General features: G+C 31.9%; 1 protein-coding gene and 1 long non-coding RNA gene across 2 annotated transcripts; one reads left to right on the forward strand and one right to left on the reverse strand.

Moving 5' to 3' along the window:
• Positions 1-347: 347 nt before the first annotated feature.
• Positions 348-6757, reverse strand: LOC145635134 (cytochrome P450 87A3-like). Its single transcript, XM_081686419.1, has 9 exons — positions 6523-6757; positions 5073-5394; positions 4294-4443; positions 3951-4202; positions 3774-3866; positions 2429-2507; positions 1280-1386; positions 1004-1131; positions 348-588 (listed from the first exon to the last, which is right to left on the reverse strand). The coding sequence occupies exons 1-9, from the start codon at positions 6729-6731 to the stop codon at positions 486-488; spliced, it is 1443 nt and encodes a 480-aa protein (XP_081542545.1). The 5' UTR covers positions 6732-6757; the 3' UTR covers positions 348-485.
• An 11153-nt stretch (positions 6758-17910) lies between these two features.
• LOC145635135 (uncharacterized) lies at positions 17911-18724 on the forward strand. Its single transcript, XR_014113792.1, has 3 exons — positions 17911-17994; positions 18383-18556; positions 18648-18724. It is a non-coding gene; the product is annotated as an uncharacterized LOC145635135 (long non-coding RNA).
• Positions 18725-18969: the final 245 nt, after the last annotated feature.

The raw sequence follows: 18969 nt of genomic DNA on the forward strand, positions 1-18969 counted from the left end.
TTTGACCAAGCTAAAAAAATAAATCTAAAATCAACCAATCACATTTAAGTATAGTGATGGTCATTTTGAGAGTGACCATACTAGAATTTTTTTCGTATACGGCTACACAAAATCTAGCAAGCATCACTAAAGATAAGTAGTAAACTCGTGTTTTGTATGTATATTATGTTTTCAAAAAAAAAAAAAAAAAAAAAAAAAAAAAGACACATCATTATTATTATTCGTAAGAGTTGTAAACTTGTAATACAAGTATTATTTTCTTAAAGAAATCAATTTTGAAGTATGATTAAGGCGTAAAGAGAAATACGGGCTTATCGCTGCCCAAAAGGCTTGTGATTGCCCTTCGATTGACAAAAGAAGAATTACGATACATCTAATTTATGACACGTGTACATACAATTGTATAATTGTGAAAATTTTGATGATGGAAACATGTTTATTAAAACAAATTAAATTGTAACACTATATATATATTTTTTCTTTCTTTAATTTGTGGACGAGCTTTTCGCAGCAAAACTAGCATGAAAGCCATCAGGAAACTGTAAGCCTGGAGACCGAATGGTGTTCCCTCCTTTTATTGCCTTCCACCTGAAATTTCATTCATTTATTAAAGATTTATCCAATGTCAAAAAAAAAAAAAAAAATAATAATAAAAAAATCTAAATAAGTATGTAGTTAAAACTATTCTCCGTCCACAAAAATGCAATTTATACTTCCTCCGTTTTTTTTACTTGACCTGCTTTGACTTTTACACTATTCACCACCTTCTTTTGACCGTCTTTTATGAATTATATGTAAGGAAAAATATATTCATATGGGATGTTTTAAATCAATAAGTACTTTTATAATTTTTACTTATAAAGAATTAAAGTTTTTTATACTATGCAAAAAAAAAAATTAAAGTTATTGATTGTTAAAGTTTTGCATTGACAAGCGTAATAAAAGAAACAGTCAAGTAAAAAAAAAAAAAAGGAAGTATATTATAGTTTGATTTTTGACTTACTTATACTTGGTAACTAAGTGGTGTAGAAACACAGCCATTTGCACCTTGCTAAAATCTGCGCCGATACAAAATCTCATACCTCCCCCGAAAGCCATGAAATGTTTGGTTGCTCCATGTACTTCTCTTCCCTATAAACTCAATTCAACATCAGTGCAACTTATCTCGTATAATTAGTTATTTTAAATCGTTATTTGGACCAATTCTCTAGTACTATTGTTATTTAATCGCGACGAATAATTAAAGCAATTCAATAGAATGATAAGCTATGATACGTACCTCCCATCTCGATGGATTGAATTCAAGGGGATTTTCATAGATGGAAGGGTCCAAGTGTACGGCCGGAGGGCAAACCATGACAGGCCAACCAGCTGGTATGGTATAACCTACATTATCCACCAATTTTTATTATATGATATTTATTAGTACATGCACATCATAATAATGCATAAAAATAATGAATGATTAATAATACTGAAAAAATGAGTGCAACTTCTAAATATTATTGTCTTATCAATAAACAAAATATAACAAGTGGTCACTACTTCACTAATAATATAACACGATTTATTGCATAATAATTGTCTATATATGGAGTACATAATAGCAAAAACACTTGCGTGGACCTGGTCCACAATAATATTATTGTGGACCCGAGGCCTATACACACGCAACTGACATTATATTGAATATAGTGACCATTATTTTTAACATAGTAACCTTATTTTTAACACAGTAACTTTTATTAAAACTACTACAACATTTAATAATGTTGTGAACTTGAAATACGACGCTATTACCCTAATTTTAGCATAGTGGCCTTTATTATTCATATTGATTAGTATATAAAATATTTCATTACAAAAATAACCACTTAGGCCTATATATTACCAAAATGATTTTTATTTCAACATAGTGACCTTTTTTAAAATTATAGTGACCCTTTTTTTTGTTAATAAAACAACCATACTTTCTCTATTGTTAATGGTCCACAATAAATTAGTGTGAACCAGGTCCATTTAAGAATTTATAACATAATAGCGTGCAGTAATGAAAAAATCTAACAAGTGGTCACTAATAATATAACACGATTTATTGCATGTTAATTGTTTATATAGTAGTACTCCATCCGTCTCTTATCTACCTGCCTACTTTTATTTTTGAGATTTCAAAACAACGTGTCTATCTATTTCTGTTTAAATAATGTACTTTTTGCTAATATTTTCTCTTTTTGACGAGTTATATTTTTTCCAATCATGGATTTTACAAAATATCTTATTTCCTTAATTCCTGTAAAAAATGGAATATATAAGCATGTAGATAAAGGACGGAGTTCCGTCAGGGAGTACATAATAGAGTACTAGTATATCTAATAATGATTGAATAATAATTCATTAATTAATAATGCCATGCATGGTTGATGCATACCCTTGAAGCTGACGTCTTTTATTGCTTTTCTGGAAATAACAGGAGCTATGTTTGCCAGCCTTAGTGTTTCGTTGATGACCTGGATATTATAGCATTTAACAAAATATAATTAGGAAATTTTGACAATTACCACCTTCTGTTTAGTCCATTTTAGCAATTACTACCTTCTATTTTTTGTTTTGAAAATTACCACCTTCTATTTTCAAAAACATTAAAAGTTACTACCTTCTTGCCTTCCAACTACCACATGACGTCATTTTGGGCTCATTCTTTCCCTTTCCTCCCTATTTCCCTCGCATTTCTCATTCCTAACTCGATTCTCATCCCCCCTTTCACTTTTTTTCCCCCAAACAATAAAAAACACTTCAATTCACTCATCCAAATCAAAATTGGCGAACAATTATTGGTGATTTGGGGAAAAAAAGTGAAAGGGGAGATGAGAATCCAAATAGGAATGAGAAATGTGAGGGAAATAGGGAGGAAAGGGAAAGAATGGACCCAAAATGACGTCATGTGGTAGTTGGGGGGCAAGAAGGTGGTAACTTTTGATGTTTTTGAAAGTAGAAGGTGATAATTTTCAAAAAAAAAAAAATAGAAGGTGGTAATTGCTAAAATGGACATAACAGAAGGTGGTAATTGTCAAAATTTCCATATAATTATTAAGCATTAATCACATATACCGTCAACCGACATGATATCGTTTTAGATTTGTCCCAACTGCAGACAATTAATTCAAGGTTAACTTAGTGTATAAGTTATTTAGTAATAGTTGAAGTTTATTCGGATACTACAACTATTGATTGATTTTGGATTTTCAGGTAAACTAAAAATACCAGAGATTATATATTTGTACAATTTCGGTAAGGATTTTTTGTTTTTTTTGTAGAAATTACGTAATTAAAAAAATATTGTAAAAAACTACCTAATAAAAAGTAAAATGTTGTAAATTACTACGTTGACCGGATTTCTATCATTAACCTAATTTTTCGGCGTTGACTCACCACAAAATACCACCGGAATTAGCATCTCGTAGCACAAAACTACCCCAATAAGGCAATAACTCAGATTATCCCTAAACCACCTCAAAAATAGCCTTACCACTTTGAAAACAAACCCTCTCGGTGGTTTCAAGGGTATTTAGAGGTGCGTCAACGCCAGAAAATTTGGTCAAGAAAGGTTACAAATTTTATCTTTAATTAGATAGTTTCATACAACTATTTTTTATTATGTAGTTTTTCAAAAAAAAAAAAAAAAAAAAAAAAAACTTCCGGTAAACTTTTATAATTTACCAAACTGATAGTATTGACTAACACAAATAAACAAAAATAAACAAAATAAACATTACCATGAAAGTGTAAGTCATAGATTTGTAATCTTTCCATGAAAGGCCAGTATCCGATGCATTTTCACGACTCTTGAGAATCATCTCATGCTCTTCCTGTGAATTAATTCGCTTGTGTGTAAATTCAACCGTTAATATCTTACTCGATTAGGTCAAATTAAAGAAATAAACAAACCATACCGTAAGTTTTTGCAACACAATAGGATTATCAGTAAGAAATTTGATGGCTAAAGTAAGAGTAGTAGAGGTAGTCTCAAAACTCGCAAAGAGAAGCACAAACATTAGGTCCAAAGCAATCCCTTCTGTTAGGAGTGTTCCCTCCTTCGATAGCTCGTCGAGTACGTAATCGAAAAAATCTTCATTGTTTTTCCTTGGCTTCATCTTTCTTTCCTGGAGCAACTTTCTCAACATTTTCATTGCCTTCTTTCTTCCCTAAATTAGATTCAATGATTCATACTTAGCAAGAGATTACAAGGTCGAGGCGAAATGGAATAATGCAATAAAGAAAGTTAAAGTAATTTACTTGTAAACACTTGTGATATGCTGTGCCAGGAATGTTCAAAGGAAAAGAGATCAATCCTTTGATAAAATCATCAAAGTTCTTCCTTAGATTTTCTGATGAGCTTTCGGCATCATGACTAATTAGCTTTTTGGCTGTTAGATTGAAAATCATCTGCATGATGTATTATAGAGATTACTACAAACTCATGATAAATGAATGAGAAACATTTGAATAGGTTTTAATTCTAATGTAATCTTATGACTTTTGACTGCCATAATTTTTTAAAATGGACGGTTGAGATGATTTGTTTTTTGAATAAATAATTTTAAATAAAAATTATTTTATATATATATATATATATATAATAAATAATTTTTTAGAATATAAAAATATATTTGAAATAATTTTAAAATTGTTTTTTAATTAAAATTATTAATTGAACATAAATCAAAAAACAAATCATCTCAGCCGTCCATTTTTAAAAAATTGTGATAGTCAAAAGTCATAAAACTAAGTTAGAATCATTTTTTTTTGTTTTTTTATAAATAAGATGAATTATCCTACCAAACTAGTACCTTCACTAATTAAAGTTAATTAGTCCAACTACGCAATTTAAGAGTAGAGTGGAGGTGGGGGGAGGAGAAAAGGAAACCTCCGGGCCTACTACCAAGCAAATGTAGTTTATGGACTTAAACTTTTGACATCAAAGTCACAAGGTGAGTTATCCACTAATTAAGTTTTGATTTGATCGAATTGCATGAGTAGTGTATAACTGTATAACAAAAATGTTAATAACTTACCTTAGCAGTCGCGTCTTTGAGCTCAACCGTGTCCACGTCGCACCACTGATTCAGATGGGTTAATACTTCATCTTCAACTTCATATATCATCTTTTTTAGGCTCTCAGGACCAAACAAACTTAGCACCATATTTTTAAGGTATTTGTACATGATATCTTTTAAGGTGCTAAGATTTTCAGGTCCAAATATTTGTGTGAATGTGGTTGGATACCAACTTTCAAAAGCTTGACCCTCTTGTTGAAAGATTATATGGTTAAGTTCTGCATCCGCTGATATTATCAGTGGTGTCCCAACTAAACTTGTTTTGAATATTGAACCATACCTGACAATAATGTCAATTAGTAAGCCACGCTTATTAGTTCATTGTTCGTTGTACACACTTTGTATCATTCATAATACCTCATAGTCACGTTATACCGCTAATAGCTAATGTCACCGTTTCTGAATATTAACATGCTTTGAATTTAGTACTACTCTTACAATTTTTCTTGGTAAAGTATAAAATAATACTACCTCCGTTAGTTGTTATGTGCAACTTTAGAGTATTATTTGTGAGATATAAAATATTTTAAAGTTGCACATAATATTTAACGGAGGTAGTATGTCAATATTTTAGATGTTGTTGGATTTATCTTAATGTAAAATTTTGATATAGTCGTTTAAGTTTGTATTATTTTTACTAATAGATAATAAATTGCACCATGGGGAGATAGAGTGCACAAGAATTTACATATAATAGTGAAAAAAAAAAAGATCAATAAACAGGCCAGGGTATATTGGGGGACTACAAGAGAATTTGTCCATAAGTTTAGAAGAATTAACCAAAGTAACAAGTATGTATTAAATATAAGAGTATGTTTGCAAAGAATTGTTTTGTTTGCTTAAATGGTATATATATATATATATATATATATATATATATATATATATATATATATATATATATATATATATATATATATATATATATATATATATATATATATATATATATATATATATATATATATATATATATATATATATATATATATATATATATATATATATATATATATATATATATATATATTTGTTTAGAGAGCCACAAGGGTGGGGGTGAGAATCGATCTCAGGATCTCCTGAAATCGGGAGGGAAGCTCTAACCACTTGAGCCACAAGGGCGGGGGTGAGAATCGATCCCAGGATTAAATATTTGTGAATTTTCCTTTTAACATAAAATGGTGCAATTTCTTGAATGGAGGAATCATATTAATCAAAGACTACGGAGAGTAATAGTTTAATATTTTGTTTTTATTTTTACTCATTTGTACTTTATTTCACTTTTGGTAAATCACCATACTATATATAAGTAAATTGTTACCATATTATATCTAAATAATTTGAGGATGAGGGACCACTCAAGTGATTAGAACTTCTTTCCTGATTATATATATGTATAAAAATTTACCTGAGCACCCGTTGTTTGACAAAGGGAGGAATGTCAAAGGAAGAATACGGGGTAAAGTATTGACGTGTTTCACCAAGAAATGGCAAACCCATTGAACCAGGGGGGAGTTCACCGCTGTATGTTGATGATTTCTTCCTTGTATATAGCAAATAATGTGTGATGCTTATTATGATCGCCACCCCTACAAGGCTCACTACAATGGGAGACATATCTTAAGCTTTATTTTTAATTAAAAAAAAAAACAATAAAGAGCTATAGACAAAATATAGCTTGTATCTTGTACTTTGCAGCACTTGTAGAAGCTACTTTATATAGAAAGATACGATCGACGTATTAAGTTTTGTAACTTGTACGTTGTACAGTAGCAAAGCAACTTGCACCCTGTTTAATAACCGACATTTGTGAGATTGTATTTAGGCCCTGTTCATTTCACCTTATTTTTACTTAATTGAAATTAATTTTACTGAACTGAAATTATTTTTGTTGAATTTTTATTGTTTTTCTTATTTAAAGTTACTGATTTTTACTTAATTAAAATTATTTTTACTGAACTGAACTTATTTTTACTAAATATTATTTTTTTAAGGTCAAGTGAACAAGGCCTTAGTCAAATTTTGAGAATATGAATTTTTCTATATACTTTGTAATACCCCTCGTTTCCTATATATCACAAACACTTTCTTTTTTCCATTTGTTTTACTATAATTGCAACCCTTTATACTTTTTTGTTAAGGACTCATTATTATTTATTGTTTTCCTCTTCTACTAACCCCATTTATACTATTTTTTTTCAACAACGCATTTTTTGTGTGGCTTGTCACACACCAAAACACTAATAAGCAGATAACCCTCGAACGATTGAATAACCCCTGGCAAAGTAATTTCTGACTATTTGAGTAACCTCTGACCGATCAAGTAACCTTTGAATAGGTAACCTCACACATACGAAACTTAGTGTTTATTTTTATTATTTATCTCTCCTATTTACAATTAAATATATCCCCCAATAACTATATTATATACTTGTATTATAAATTTCGATCCTCCTTTGATCCCCATTCCATAATTTCTTGTAAAACTTTTGGACACCCTAATATTACAAGTACTATATATCATTACAAAACGGAGGAATTAAATATAAATGTTAATATCATATAGTATGTATATTTGCGCATAGGTTTTTTGAATAGGGTGATATTGTCTATAATATTGACAAAAATGGAAATCACCGTAATAATTTATCTAACAGAAATCAGATCGGATAGGGAAATATAAATATTATATATCTTTCATATTAAAAATGCAAGTAAAAAAAATCTAATATACATAAATAAAACAATTGCATGTTGTTGGGTACTTGGATGTAGACAAAGATATCTGTGTCGATTTATATTTATAATATAAACTACAAGTCTACACTAAGCTATTAGCCTAAGTTCCGTGCAAGGTATGATTTTAACAATATTATAAAGAGTTATTATAATTTGTTCTTTAGAGTATCTAATAAAAAATACAGTCATTTAGTTATGTAACTATTGACTTTATCTGTCAAACCCCTTGTAAATACGTATTGACACAACACAACCTACGACAAAGACATTGTGGTGATTTGTGATGTGTTTTAAATAAATTAATTTATTAAGAAAAAGCCATATGACATTCAAAATTTTATAAATAAAATTGAAATTAACATATACATAAAAATGAATCAAATAAAGGTTTCTTTGAATAAATAAATCTTGTACCGTGGTACTTGTGATATGAATTTTGATGGATATAACCTTCAATCGCAGTTGAAAGGTTTGGAATCTTGAGTCTCGGTCAAGAAACGCTAAGCAACACGAGCTTAAAACCTAAACTAGGCCAAGAATACACAAGCACAAGCTTACGTAAAACTTTATAAATTTCAAATCAATCAATCATACTTTTCGTTAAACACCATCACGTATTTATAAGCTAAATAATTAGCCTAAAAATCGGTTAAACAAATTCTAATCTAACTAGGAAACTAACTCTAACTTGTAAAGATAATATTTTGCAAATATGATCTTTAAAGTTAAGCTTATCTTATACTAACCGAATTAAACTAACAAAAATATCCTAATAAATTCGGTCATCTAATAATAAACTAAAAATAACAATAAAAATAATTATAATAACAATATTGATGCCTTGGAACCGCATCATACTCCCCCTCTTGAAAAAAACTTGTCCCAAGTTTTAGCAAATCATGGAACCAAGATATCATCCAAATTAATCGAACATGAGCTAAAAGAATATGTCTCCATCCAACCACGTCATGCTTATATTTTACACCAATGAATGCACCACAAACTTCAATTTAATGCTCCAAAATTTTAATTGATGACACACCTTTGTCAATGCAATCAATATAATGGAAATAATACGTGAAAATATTTGTATCCCAATTATCCCACAAACTTTTTGCTACCAACTTAGATAGTTCAAATGTAACCTCCTCGTCAACAAAACTAGACAAATATACACTTTTGTGCTCCATAATTTCTTTTTTCTTCTACTAGTTGTTAATGAGATTGCTCTAAAATTGGATTTGTAAGATTATCACTCGGTAAAGATACAATCTTTTCCTCGTATATAGCCTCAACAATTGGTTGCTCTAGTTTCTCTTTCTCATAAGACATATCTTGTACACCACATCTCACGTCACGAATTTGAAAACGAGCATCAATTCTATCCAAACATTCATTCATTTTCTTGATTTCCAACATAAATGCTTCAAACCAACCTTTATTTTCCATGTTTATGTGGATGAGAAAACACACAAAACCAGTCCAGAAATTGATCGAAAGTACGAGGACCAAAACCCAATGAAGACACCTCGAAAAATTCTGAAATTTTGTATACTGCTAGCCCTATATGTCTAAAATACTCGACCAAAAATTCAGAAAAAAAATTCCCAGCCAAGTAATCGCAGTTTATTTTTTTCTCAACAATGGCAGATTAATTTGATTTTTGACCAGGTGTAAAGAACGAACCCAGTTTAATAGCTATGCTTCTCGAAAAGTTCTCAAATTTTGCAGGTGAAAACTAGACAAAAAATTAACCAATTTGAAAAAAAGAATCACCTCAAAATTTTTAGAAACGAAGGAGAACCAAGTCGATCAATATGACATTCGAAACCGAGTTTTTTGACACAAATTGTCAAACTCGTCCCTCGTCAAACAGCAGCCACACCAATTTGATATGAATTTTGATGGATATAACCTTCAATCGCAGTTGAAAGGTTTGGAATCTTGAGTCTCGGTCAAGAAACGCTAAGCAACACGAGCTTAAAACCTAAACTAGGCCAAGAATACACAAGCACAAGCTTACGTAAAACTTTATAAATTTCAAATCAATCAATCATACTTTTCGTTAAACACCATCACGTATTTATAAGCTAAATAATTAGCCTAAAAATCGGTAAAACAAATTCTAATCTAACTAGGAAACTAACTCTAACTTGTAAAGATAATATTTTGCAAATATGATCTTTAAAGTTAAGCTTATCTTATACTAACCGAATTAAACTAACAAAAATATCCTAATAAATTCGGTCATCTAATAATAAACTAAAATAACAATAAAAATAATTATAATAACAATATTAATGCCTTGGAACCGCATCAACTTGTCTCGCGCACATCACTAAAATTTACAGTTTTTTAAAGAGATAGTCTAACGATTTGTTGTAGCCGTAAGGATCGGATGACTTTCATCTAATTCAGTTGAACGTATTTCAAAATTTGATAGTCATTACGATCTCGGATAAATTTTTACCAACGAAAAGATATTAGGTAAAAAGATCATTACCTTTTTAATGAACCCTAAGCTAACACACAATTAAAAAATGAGTTAAGGTAATAATTGGGGACTACACTTTTTATTTTTCACCTTTTGGGACCTTAACTTTTTTCTTTCACCCTTTGAGACCCGTGGTTAATAATCATCTAATTTAACCCAACTTAAAAAATTAACTAACCTACCTAAGCATTAAAACCTAGTTATCATGTTTTTATTATCCGTACTTGACGCCTAGCATGATGCATATTAAATGCCGAAAAAAAAAACTAAACCAGCTTCTTAACACAGGTCCTTAAATGGCAAAGTTTTGAAGCTGTTTTCCATTCATCATTTTAACAAATTATAGAACATCTTTAATCAAGTTGAGCAATCTTCAAACAATTCATTTAATAATACAATAAAGTTATTTAAAAACTTGTTTGCTCCTCACAACTCCCACAGGGCTTCAAAGTTCAAACTAGAAAATAAAAATTTGGAGCACGTAATCAAAGCACATATCAACTCTCACATCCTTGCTAATTAGAGTAAAAAAAAATTGTTCAATAATTTCAAACCAAAATAAGTTGAAATGAAACCTTATTTATTTTATTTTTTGAGGTCAACACGCATTATTTTTTGGGGATGCTCTAACAAAAAATTTCTTTTGCAAATTAATTAGAACTTAAAACAATTAATGGGCACCACCACTTAACCATAGTTAAATTTATCCAGCTAAAATAATTTCTTAGGTCCCAAAAGGTGAAAGAAAAAAGTACAGGTCCCAAAAGGTGAAAAATAAGAAAGTTTAATCCCCAATTATTACCTTAACTCATTAAAAAATCCTATACAAACAGTTGAACTTACAAAAACTAACTAACACTATCATAGAAAAAGGGACAAACATCTCAACTACTTGCGTAGATTTATTGAAAACTAAATTGCAAAACTAAAGAAAATTAAAGGAAAGCAGTTCGAAAATTAGACTATTTCCTGCCTAAACACTAAAATGATTTTGTATTTACGAAAATCTATCCTCTTTATATAATGCAAGATTTTGTGTCAATATTTTGTATTTTTTAACTATGTTTTGTTTGGCATCGCCTATTTTTCAAAATCATATGATATATGTCATATAACGAATAAAAAAATAGTCAAAATTTACATTTATGATAATTTTGAAAACTGACAAAAGAAGTGAAACCAATTTTAACATACGAAGTATATATGAAAACTGCTTGATATTCTATTGGTTGCTGCAAAAGTTTTATCACAAAGTTTCATATGTGGCTGGCCACACCGTGCGAACAGCCACAATATTAAAAAAATAATAATCATTTTCTTCTCTTCTCTCCTCTCCTCTCCCTCCTCGTTCTCTCTCCTCTTTTCCTCTTCTAAGTTGGGGTTACTTCATCCTCTCTCTTCTTTCTCTCTCCTCTTTTTCTCTCTTTTCTTTTTCTCTTGAATTTAAATTTTTTTGATGAAGAGATAGTTGTTGAATCGTTAATGAGAAGTTGAGTTCGAGTTTTCAAGGTCGGAACTCCTCGTTATTGTCATCGAAAAACAATTTAGAGGATTTTAAGGCTAAATTCGGCAATAAAAACTCTAGATCTAGTTTCATGGACAAATTTTGCCTTTTTAGTCATATTTGAAGTGAAATTCGAAGCCATTGTTAATTTTAAAGGTATTTGTTCGATTTAATTTTTTTTTATTTTACGATTTGGTTGTGGGTTCGGTTGGATCTATGTTTGTTTTGTGGGTTCGGTGTATGGTGGTGGTGGCATGGCGTATTGGGGTGGGGCTAGTGGTGTATTAGGGGTGGTGGTGGGTCAAGGGTTACTAGGTCGGGGGTTATTTAAGGGGTTAATAGATGGGTAGGTCGGGGTTACTTGCAGGGCCGTCCTAAAGTATACGGAGGTCCTGTGCGATTAAAAATAAATGGGCCCCCATCCAATTTATAATTGTGTCACCCAAAAAAAAAAAAAAAAATAAAGAGTGAAGCTCACAACAGTCATCGAACCTTGAACCACTTGTCAATATTCTCCACTGACCATTGAGCTACCTACGAAGATTCTCAATAATAATGCTAGCTTATTTGTTATATTCTTAAATTGATATGAGGCCCTATTAACTTTTGGGCCCTGTGCAATTGCTCACCCTGCACACCCTAAGGGCCGGACCTGGTTACTTGAAGAGTTACTTAAGTAGGGTTACTGAGGGGTTACTTGGGGGGTTACTTGAGGGAACATTGGAGGGGTTACTTAACAGGGATTACTTGAGGGGTTACTTGAATGGTTACTAGAGGGGTTACTTTAGGGGTTACTTTAGGGGTTACTAGAGGGGTTATTGACGTGACACCTTGGCGCACCGTGCGGCTGGCCGCACCAAAAATGCGTTGAAGTTTTATTGATTAAGAGGAAATAATTGCATTACATATATAAATTATGTTTTCTTAATATAAAAGATAGGAAAAATTGCCCAGAATAATCCCACCTTTGGGCCGTCCGCTGAAAATAATCCCACCTTTGGATTATTTTTAAATAATCCCACCTTTATACCCACTCCACTATAACTGGTCACAACCGGTCATTTAACTTGTTATAACAAGTTACCATACACGTGGAAGCCTGTAATTGGTAAGAAAAAAATAAAAATAAAAATAAAAAATAAAATAAATCTTTTTTAAAAAAAAAAATAAAAAATCAATATTCAAAAACCATCCACCACCCAAGCCAACCCCCAAACTGGCCAACCCCATTCACGCGGCTCCGGCCAGCCACGCGACTCCGGCCAGCCCTTAAACCCAACTCAGGCGCGCGACCCCTCCCCCTCCCCTGAACCACCAACCCTCTCCCTTACTCCTTCGCAAAAACCCAGGCGAGCCACCACAATTTCTAGCCGCGTCGCCGATCTCCCTTAAACCTAGCTCCGGCGCGCCAACCTCCCCCATCCCCAGATTCTAGTTGCGTCGATCTCCCCCGTCGAACTACCAGGTTCTTGATTTGTCCAGCCGCGTCGAACTACCAGGTTCTGGTTTGTCGAGTTTTTGAATTTTCGAAGGGGGTTTTGGGGGTTGGCTTGGCTGGGGTGTTGTTCGATGGCGGTGGTTCCAGGATGTGGTTTCGAGTCTGGTTTGGTGGCGCCGTGGCAGTGGTTCCTGGGTTTGTTTTCGTGGCAGTGGTGGTTCTGGGTTTGGGTGGTGGTGGGGATGGTGGTGGCTGGTGGCTGAAACTTTGATTTTATTTATTTTATTTATTTTTTTTATTTATTTTTGTTTTGGACAAGTCAAGTTGTGACATGTTTAAATTAAATTTCATTAAAAAAAAAGTTACCTCTTCAACCGGTGACTAGTCACTCAGGACCATTTAGAGCGGATCTGGTATAAAGGTCGGATTATTTAAAAATAATCAAAAGGTGGGATTATTCTGGGCAATTTTTCCTAAAAGATAAGGTAGATTTTTGGATTAATATTTTAATTAAATTTACATATGAAATATGCATACTGGTAAAATAAAAAAGTTAGATAAAATAGTGGTTTATATAGTTTATAAGAAACTTTGTCAAAAAGAAATTGATAGAAAAATCTTGTATATTTATAAGGAATATATGGAATAATATTTTAGTTGAATATCTAAGAAAGATTTTTTTTTTTTTTTTTTTTTTTTTTTTGGTGTTTAGAGAACCTCAAGGGCGGGGTGAGAATCGGTCCCAAGATCTCCTGGAACCGGGATTATAGAAGCTCCAACCACTTGAGGTATTCCTCATTCTTTGAAAGAAATATAATGGTGATCTAGTACGAACTTGCATGTATATCAAATACAAGTATTCCTTAAAAAGGTTTGCCCTGGGGAACTTTTTTTTATTAGAAACTGATTCATGTCATTCCTAATTCGTCTTTAATGTATAACTAGGTTAGAAACACTTATAAAATACTTATAAAATTATTCTAAGTTTGTATTGTTGGTATAATTTTAGAAACACTTTATATCTATTATTATTCTTATTGCTTGATTTTTTTTTTTTTTTTTTTTTTTTTTTTTTTTTTTTTTTTTTTTATCATTTAGTATTATTTTGGAACCATTTTTTTTAATTTTAATTAATTAATTTATTTATTTTGTTTTGTAAAATTGTATGATCTGATTATATAATTTGATTTTACCAATTTAATTCTATCCATCTCTCCAATTTAAGGTAGAATCCCGATTTTGTTAACTATGTGCATGAGTTTTATTTGGATACTAAAGTTCCTACCAAAAGTGACACCACTGGAAAGCAACTTAACCATAGAGCTTGAAAGGCTTTATAAAGGGAAGTTGAAAAGTAAGAGAATGATGGAGATCGAGATATGTTATGGTTACTTACACATTTGTTTAATGACTAGCATGCCAATTTTTACGCAGAAAATTTGCAAATTGCAGCCATTTAAAGTTCGTATTTTGCAAATTGCAGCCATTTAGATTTTTTTTTGCAAATTGCAGCCCAAAAGTTCGTATAAATTGTAAATTGCAGCCCGATTCAATTTTTTTCATCGGTTTACATGTTGAAAAATCTTCAGTTAAGGTTTTAAAGGTCATTTTAGTCCCTAGGGACCCGAATTGAGCTCGGAATTAGCAAAAAAATAACGTAAGTGTCTCATATTTACAGTTTCCCACAAATCGATAAATTTTTGTTACGCAAAATGAGATACTTACGTTAGTTTTTTGCTAATTCCGAGCTCAATTCGGGTCCTTAAGGACTAAAATGACTCCTAAAACCTTAACCGAAGATTTTTCAACATGTAAACCGATGAAAAAATTGAATCGGACTACACACTAGTAGAAAAAGCCTCATTTGCGTCGCCATATTTGCGTCACTCATTCTAAAGAACGAAGCAAATGTGTATTTTTACTATACTTTAAAGTTATTTGCGTCGCTTGTTATTAAAGAAGCGACACAAAAAACAAATGTATGTTAGCTTTCTATCATTTGCGTCGCTCTTATTTATTAAAGCGACGCAAATAAGTTTATTATTTGCGTCACTCATTTACTGACAAGCGACACAAATAAGGCACTGAATAATTTGCGTCACTCTTTTAATAAATGAGCGACGCAAATAACAAATTTTCAGCATTTCAGATTTTGTTATTTGCGTCGCATTTTTATTATGAAGTGACGCAAATAACTCTGCTTTAGGTTACCCATTCTGCGCTTTTGACCTTAGCTTTTCACTTTCACTAATTCACTAAACTGCAAATCCCCAGCTTTTCAATTTCGACCCTTCAATCCAACAAATTCGCCCAAAAAACACCCACAAATTCGCCCAAAAAACTGCAAATCCCCAGCAAATTCAACATCCAAAATCGCAATCAAGTTCAACACCCATAATCGGCAGCAAATCCGAGCAATTTCGAGCTAAAATTTAGACCAAAAACCCTAATTAATTCGAACCCTTAAACCCCAGAAAAATTGATTATTTTCGACCAAAAATCCCCCATTTCGAGCAAAAAATGTACTCAATTCCATACGAATTCGAACCGTAGAAACCCCAAAAAATTCAATTAAAAATCCTGCTGAAAAAATTCGAGCAATATCTGATATTTTCGAGTGGAAAAATCGCTTAATTTCGCCCCCAAAAACCCGAGGAAGTTCAAGCAAATTACAGCAATGTTGAATTTTTGAATTTTCGAGTGGAAAAATTGCTTAATTTCGCCCCCAAAAATCGATTTCGGCTCGACATTGTTGAATTTTAGAAATCAATTTCACCTATGGTAAGATTGCTTCTATTTATGTTCAATCTTTTCATGGTAGATAGAATGTAGCATTTAACTTGAACTTTTAGTGTTAGTTCACTAATTAGAATGTTCAATCTTTTATGTTCAATCGATTTCGGCTCAGACTTAGTTTAATTTCAGGTTTAGTGTTAGTTCACTAATTAGAATTTATATGGCAAATTTAATTGAATTTTTATAATTTTCAGTCATTGAATTTTCATTTGAGCATATTGCATACTTGTGAATTTCAGTCATTGAATTTTTGAAGTCAATTTTCATCTGAGCATATTGCATAGTCATTGAATTTATATGGCTGTTTTGCAATATTTTACTGGTTGCTTGTTTGCATCTTTGAACAGTCTGTAGAATAGCATAGTCATTTGAGCATATTGCATAGTCCCTAAAAATGTTGCATGATAAGCCAAGCCTCTAGCTTATGTCCTAATAGAGAAGTGATATTGTAATTGGAATGCTAGGCTTAATCATCTGGGATCTTTTCAATATTATGTACGGTATAATTATGGAGCAAATATTGAACTTTTTCTCTTTGGGTCTTTGACCTTTAGAAGTAGGCGGATACTTGTGAAGGTATCACAGCCTCACAGGTTATGTACTCAGCCTTAGTTTTTCTCTGGCGTGTAGGAAATTGTCTTTTACTTTCTCTATGTAGTTTAGTTAAGTAAGGAGCTTATTATTACTTCATGTTATTGGCGTAGGAGTGCAGTCAACTTGACATAGTTGTTCACCTGCAAAGCCAGCTTTTATGCGATCTGTTCTTCCACCCAGTGAAATACTATTGCACTGTTCAAAGCCTGGATACAATTTGCGGTAAAAGTTTTTTGGGGCTTTTTTTTTTTTTTTTGAAATACCATGGTTTCTTTGAAGTTTCAAACTTCAAACTAAAGTAATTTAATAGATTGTGTTCTTTTACTATGGATAATTGTTAGTGCTCCATTTGTTCTGCAAATTTGTTTGCATTTAGTCTGTAGATTTTTACAGTTGCTGTTTTGCAATATACTACTGGTTGACATCTATGATTCTTTGAATGTCTTATTAAAATTATTTTTTATCATTTAATTTTTTTGTAGGCATCATCATAATGGGCGATGGGAAGCACGAATTGGGTGCGTTTATGAGAACAAGTACCTCTACTTAGGCACTTTCAGTAATGTCCTGAACTCTATTTGTCTCGTGCTCGCTCTTGTTCTATGAGATTTAGGATCACGAGCACACACGCAAATACGTGGTCAGACAAAGTGATTATCATAATCACAGGGACAAAGATACTTAATATTTGGACTGTCCCTTTTGGTTTGGTCACTTTCTGTGATCATCATATATAGTATATGTTGTATGTATTCCTGTCCACTATAAACAATAAGATATAAAGGAAAGGGGGTGAGTACGGTACCAGTAGATCTGCCATTAATAAAAAAATTGCTCCTACGGACTCACATGGCGTCACGTGAGTGAAATATTGTGAATACCTCTTAGGAATGGGTTGCTTGATCTGATTTTATGAAGAAAATTATTAGTATGATTAATTAATTAGGTAAGGTTTTGGTGAAAATTATGATCCACTAAGATTCCTGCTCTTTGTATTGCTTGAACCCCGTCACACCTGACTATTACATATGCAGTTATGCACCCCCACCTTTACTTATAAAGATATGTAATAAAGTCAAATTTGATCAGAAAAGAAAACAAAAAGAGGATTAAAGAATAGAATCAATGCCGAATAACAACTTTTATGTCACATACATGGTAGATTAAGTTGAATCAACTATGTTGGTTTAATATATGTAATTTTTTATGGCAGATTCTTAATTATGCGAAAGTGAATTCCACAAGTTGCTCGAGGTTCTGGTTGTGGACAAACGATTAAGGCGGTAGTACGCATACGAGATTGTCTTCACTTGTGGTATATATATCTGAACCATTCTTTGCAATATTAACTTATTTGTTCTGGTTGGTATAATGATTGTGAATTGTATGAGATTTTTAATTGTGATATAATTGATTGGAATTGCAATAATAATTGCATCATTGACTTAGATACCCGTTCAGGGCTTACTCATTAGGAGTAAGTCTTGAATAGTCCCCGGTTTGGGACTGTTCTTGAATGTTCTATCTCATTTAGGTGATAACTACTTGAATTGTTTTGGATCTAAGAAGATCATGGCTCACTATTTCCCGATTGTTCTCTGGGTACATATGTTGATAGCCGATTATCTACATTGTGTGCTTGGAGAACTGTAGGGAAATGCTGCATATACCATTTATAATGTTATTACATGATATATATGTAGGGCCTTGAGTGACTTACTCGATACGGAGGAAGTGGCTTCCATTGGATTCATGTGTCCGGAAATGATTTCAGAAACCTATTTGCATAGTGATGCTGATCGTATCCTACTATACATGACACATGTGATGGAAAAACAAAAATCTAAGCAGTTCATCTTATGCCCATACCATGAAAAGTATAAACTTTGAACTTGTATTTATTTGAAATTTGCAAATTGTTGATATTATTTTACTCTTTTACAAATGTGTGTCTAATTTATTATGTAGGAATCATTGGGTTCTTTTGGTCTTATGCATGGCTAAGCGTGAAGTCATCATCTTTGATTCTTTGAGGCAGAAGCGAAATTTAGCAGTTAAGTTTGCAATGACAAAGTAAGTCTAGTTTGTTATTAATGTCATGATTTTATGTGTGTAAGGGTAATATATATGTTATTTGTTTCAAATGTGTAGTGCTTTTCGAAGTTTTAAGGCATTAAGTGGACAATCTAGGGGAAGTAAATTGACATGGCATTTGGGACAGGTTACCTTAATTTCTGACCCTAAATTTTAGTTTCTTAATAATTGAAGTATAGCAATTTAATTCAACTTA

Source organism: Chenopodium album, chromosome 6, assembly GCF_948465745.1.
Source record: "Chenopodium album chromosome 6, dcCheAlbu1.1, whole genome shotgun sequence".
NCBI lineage: Eukaryota > Viridiplantae > Streptophyta > Magnoliopsida > Caryophyllales > Amaranthaceae > Chenopodium > Chenopodium album.

Bases quoted from the DNA above. Each gene is read 5' to 3' on its own strand.
- LOC145635134 (XM_081686419.1), bottom strand. From the start codon at position 6,731: ATGTCTCCCATTGTAGTGAGCCTTGTAGGGGTGGCGATCATAATAAGC. The intron at 4,203-4,293 runs GTAAATTACTTT...AATCTAATTTAG, and splicing joins CATATCACAAGTGTTTACAA to GGAAGAAAGAAGGCAATGAA. The intron at 589-1,003 runs GTAAGTCAAAAA...ATGAAATTTCAG, and splicing joins CACTTAGTTACCAAGTATAA to GTGGAAGGCAATAAAAGGAG.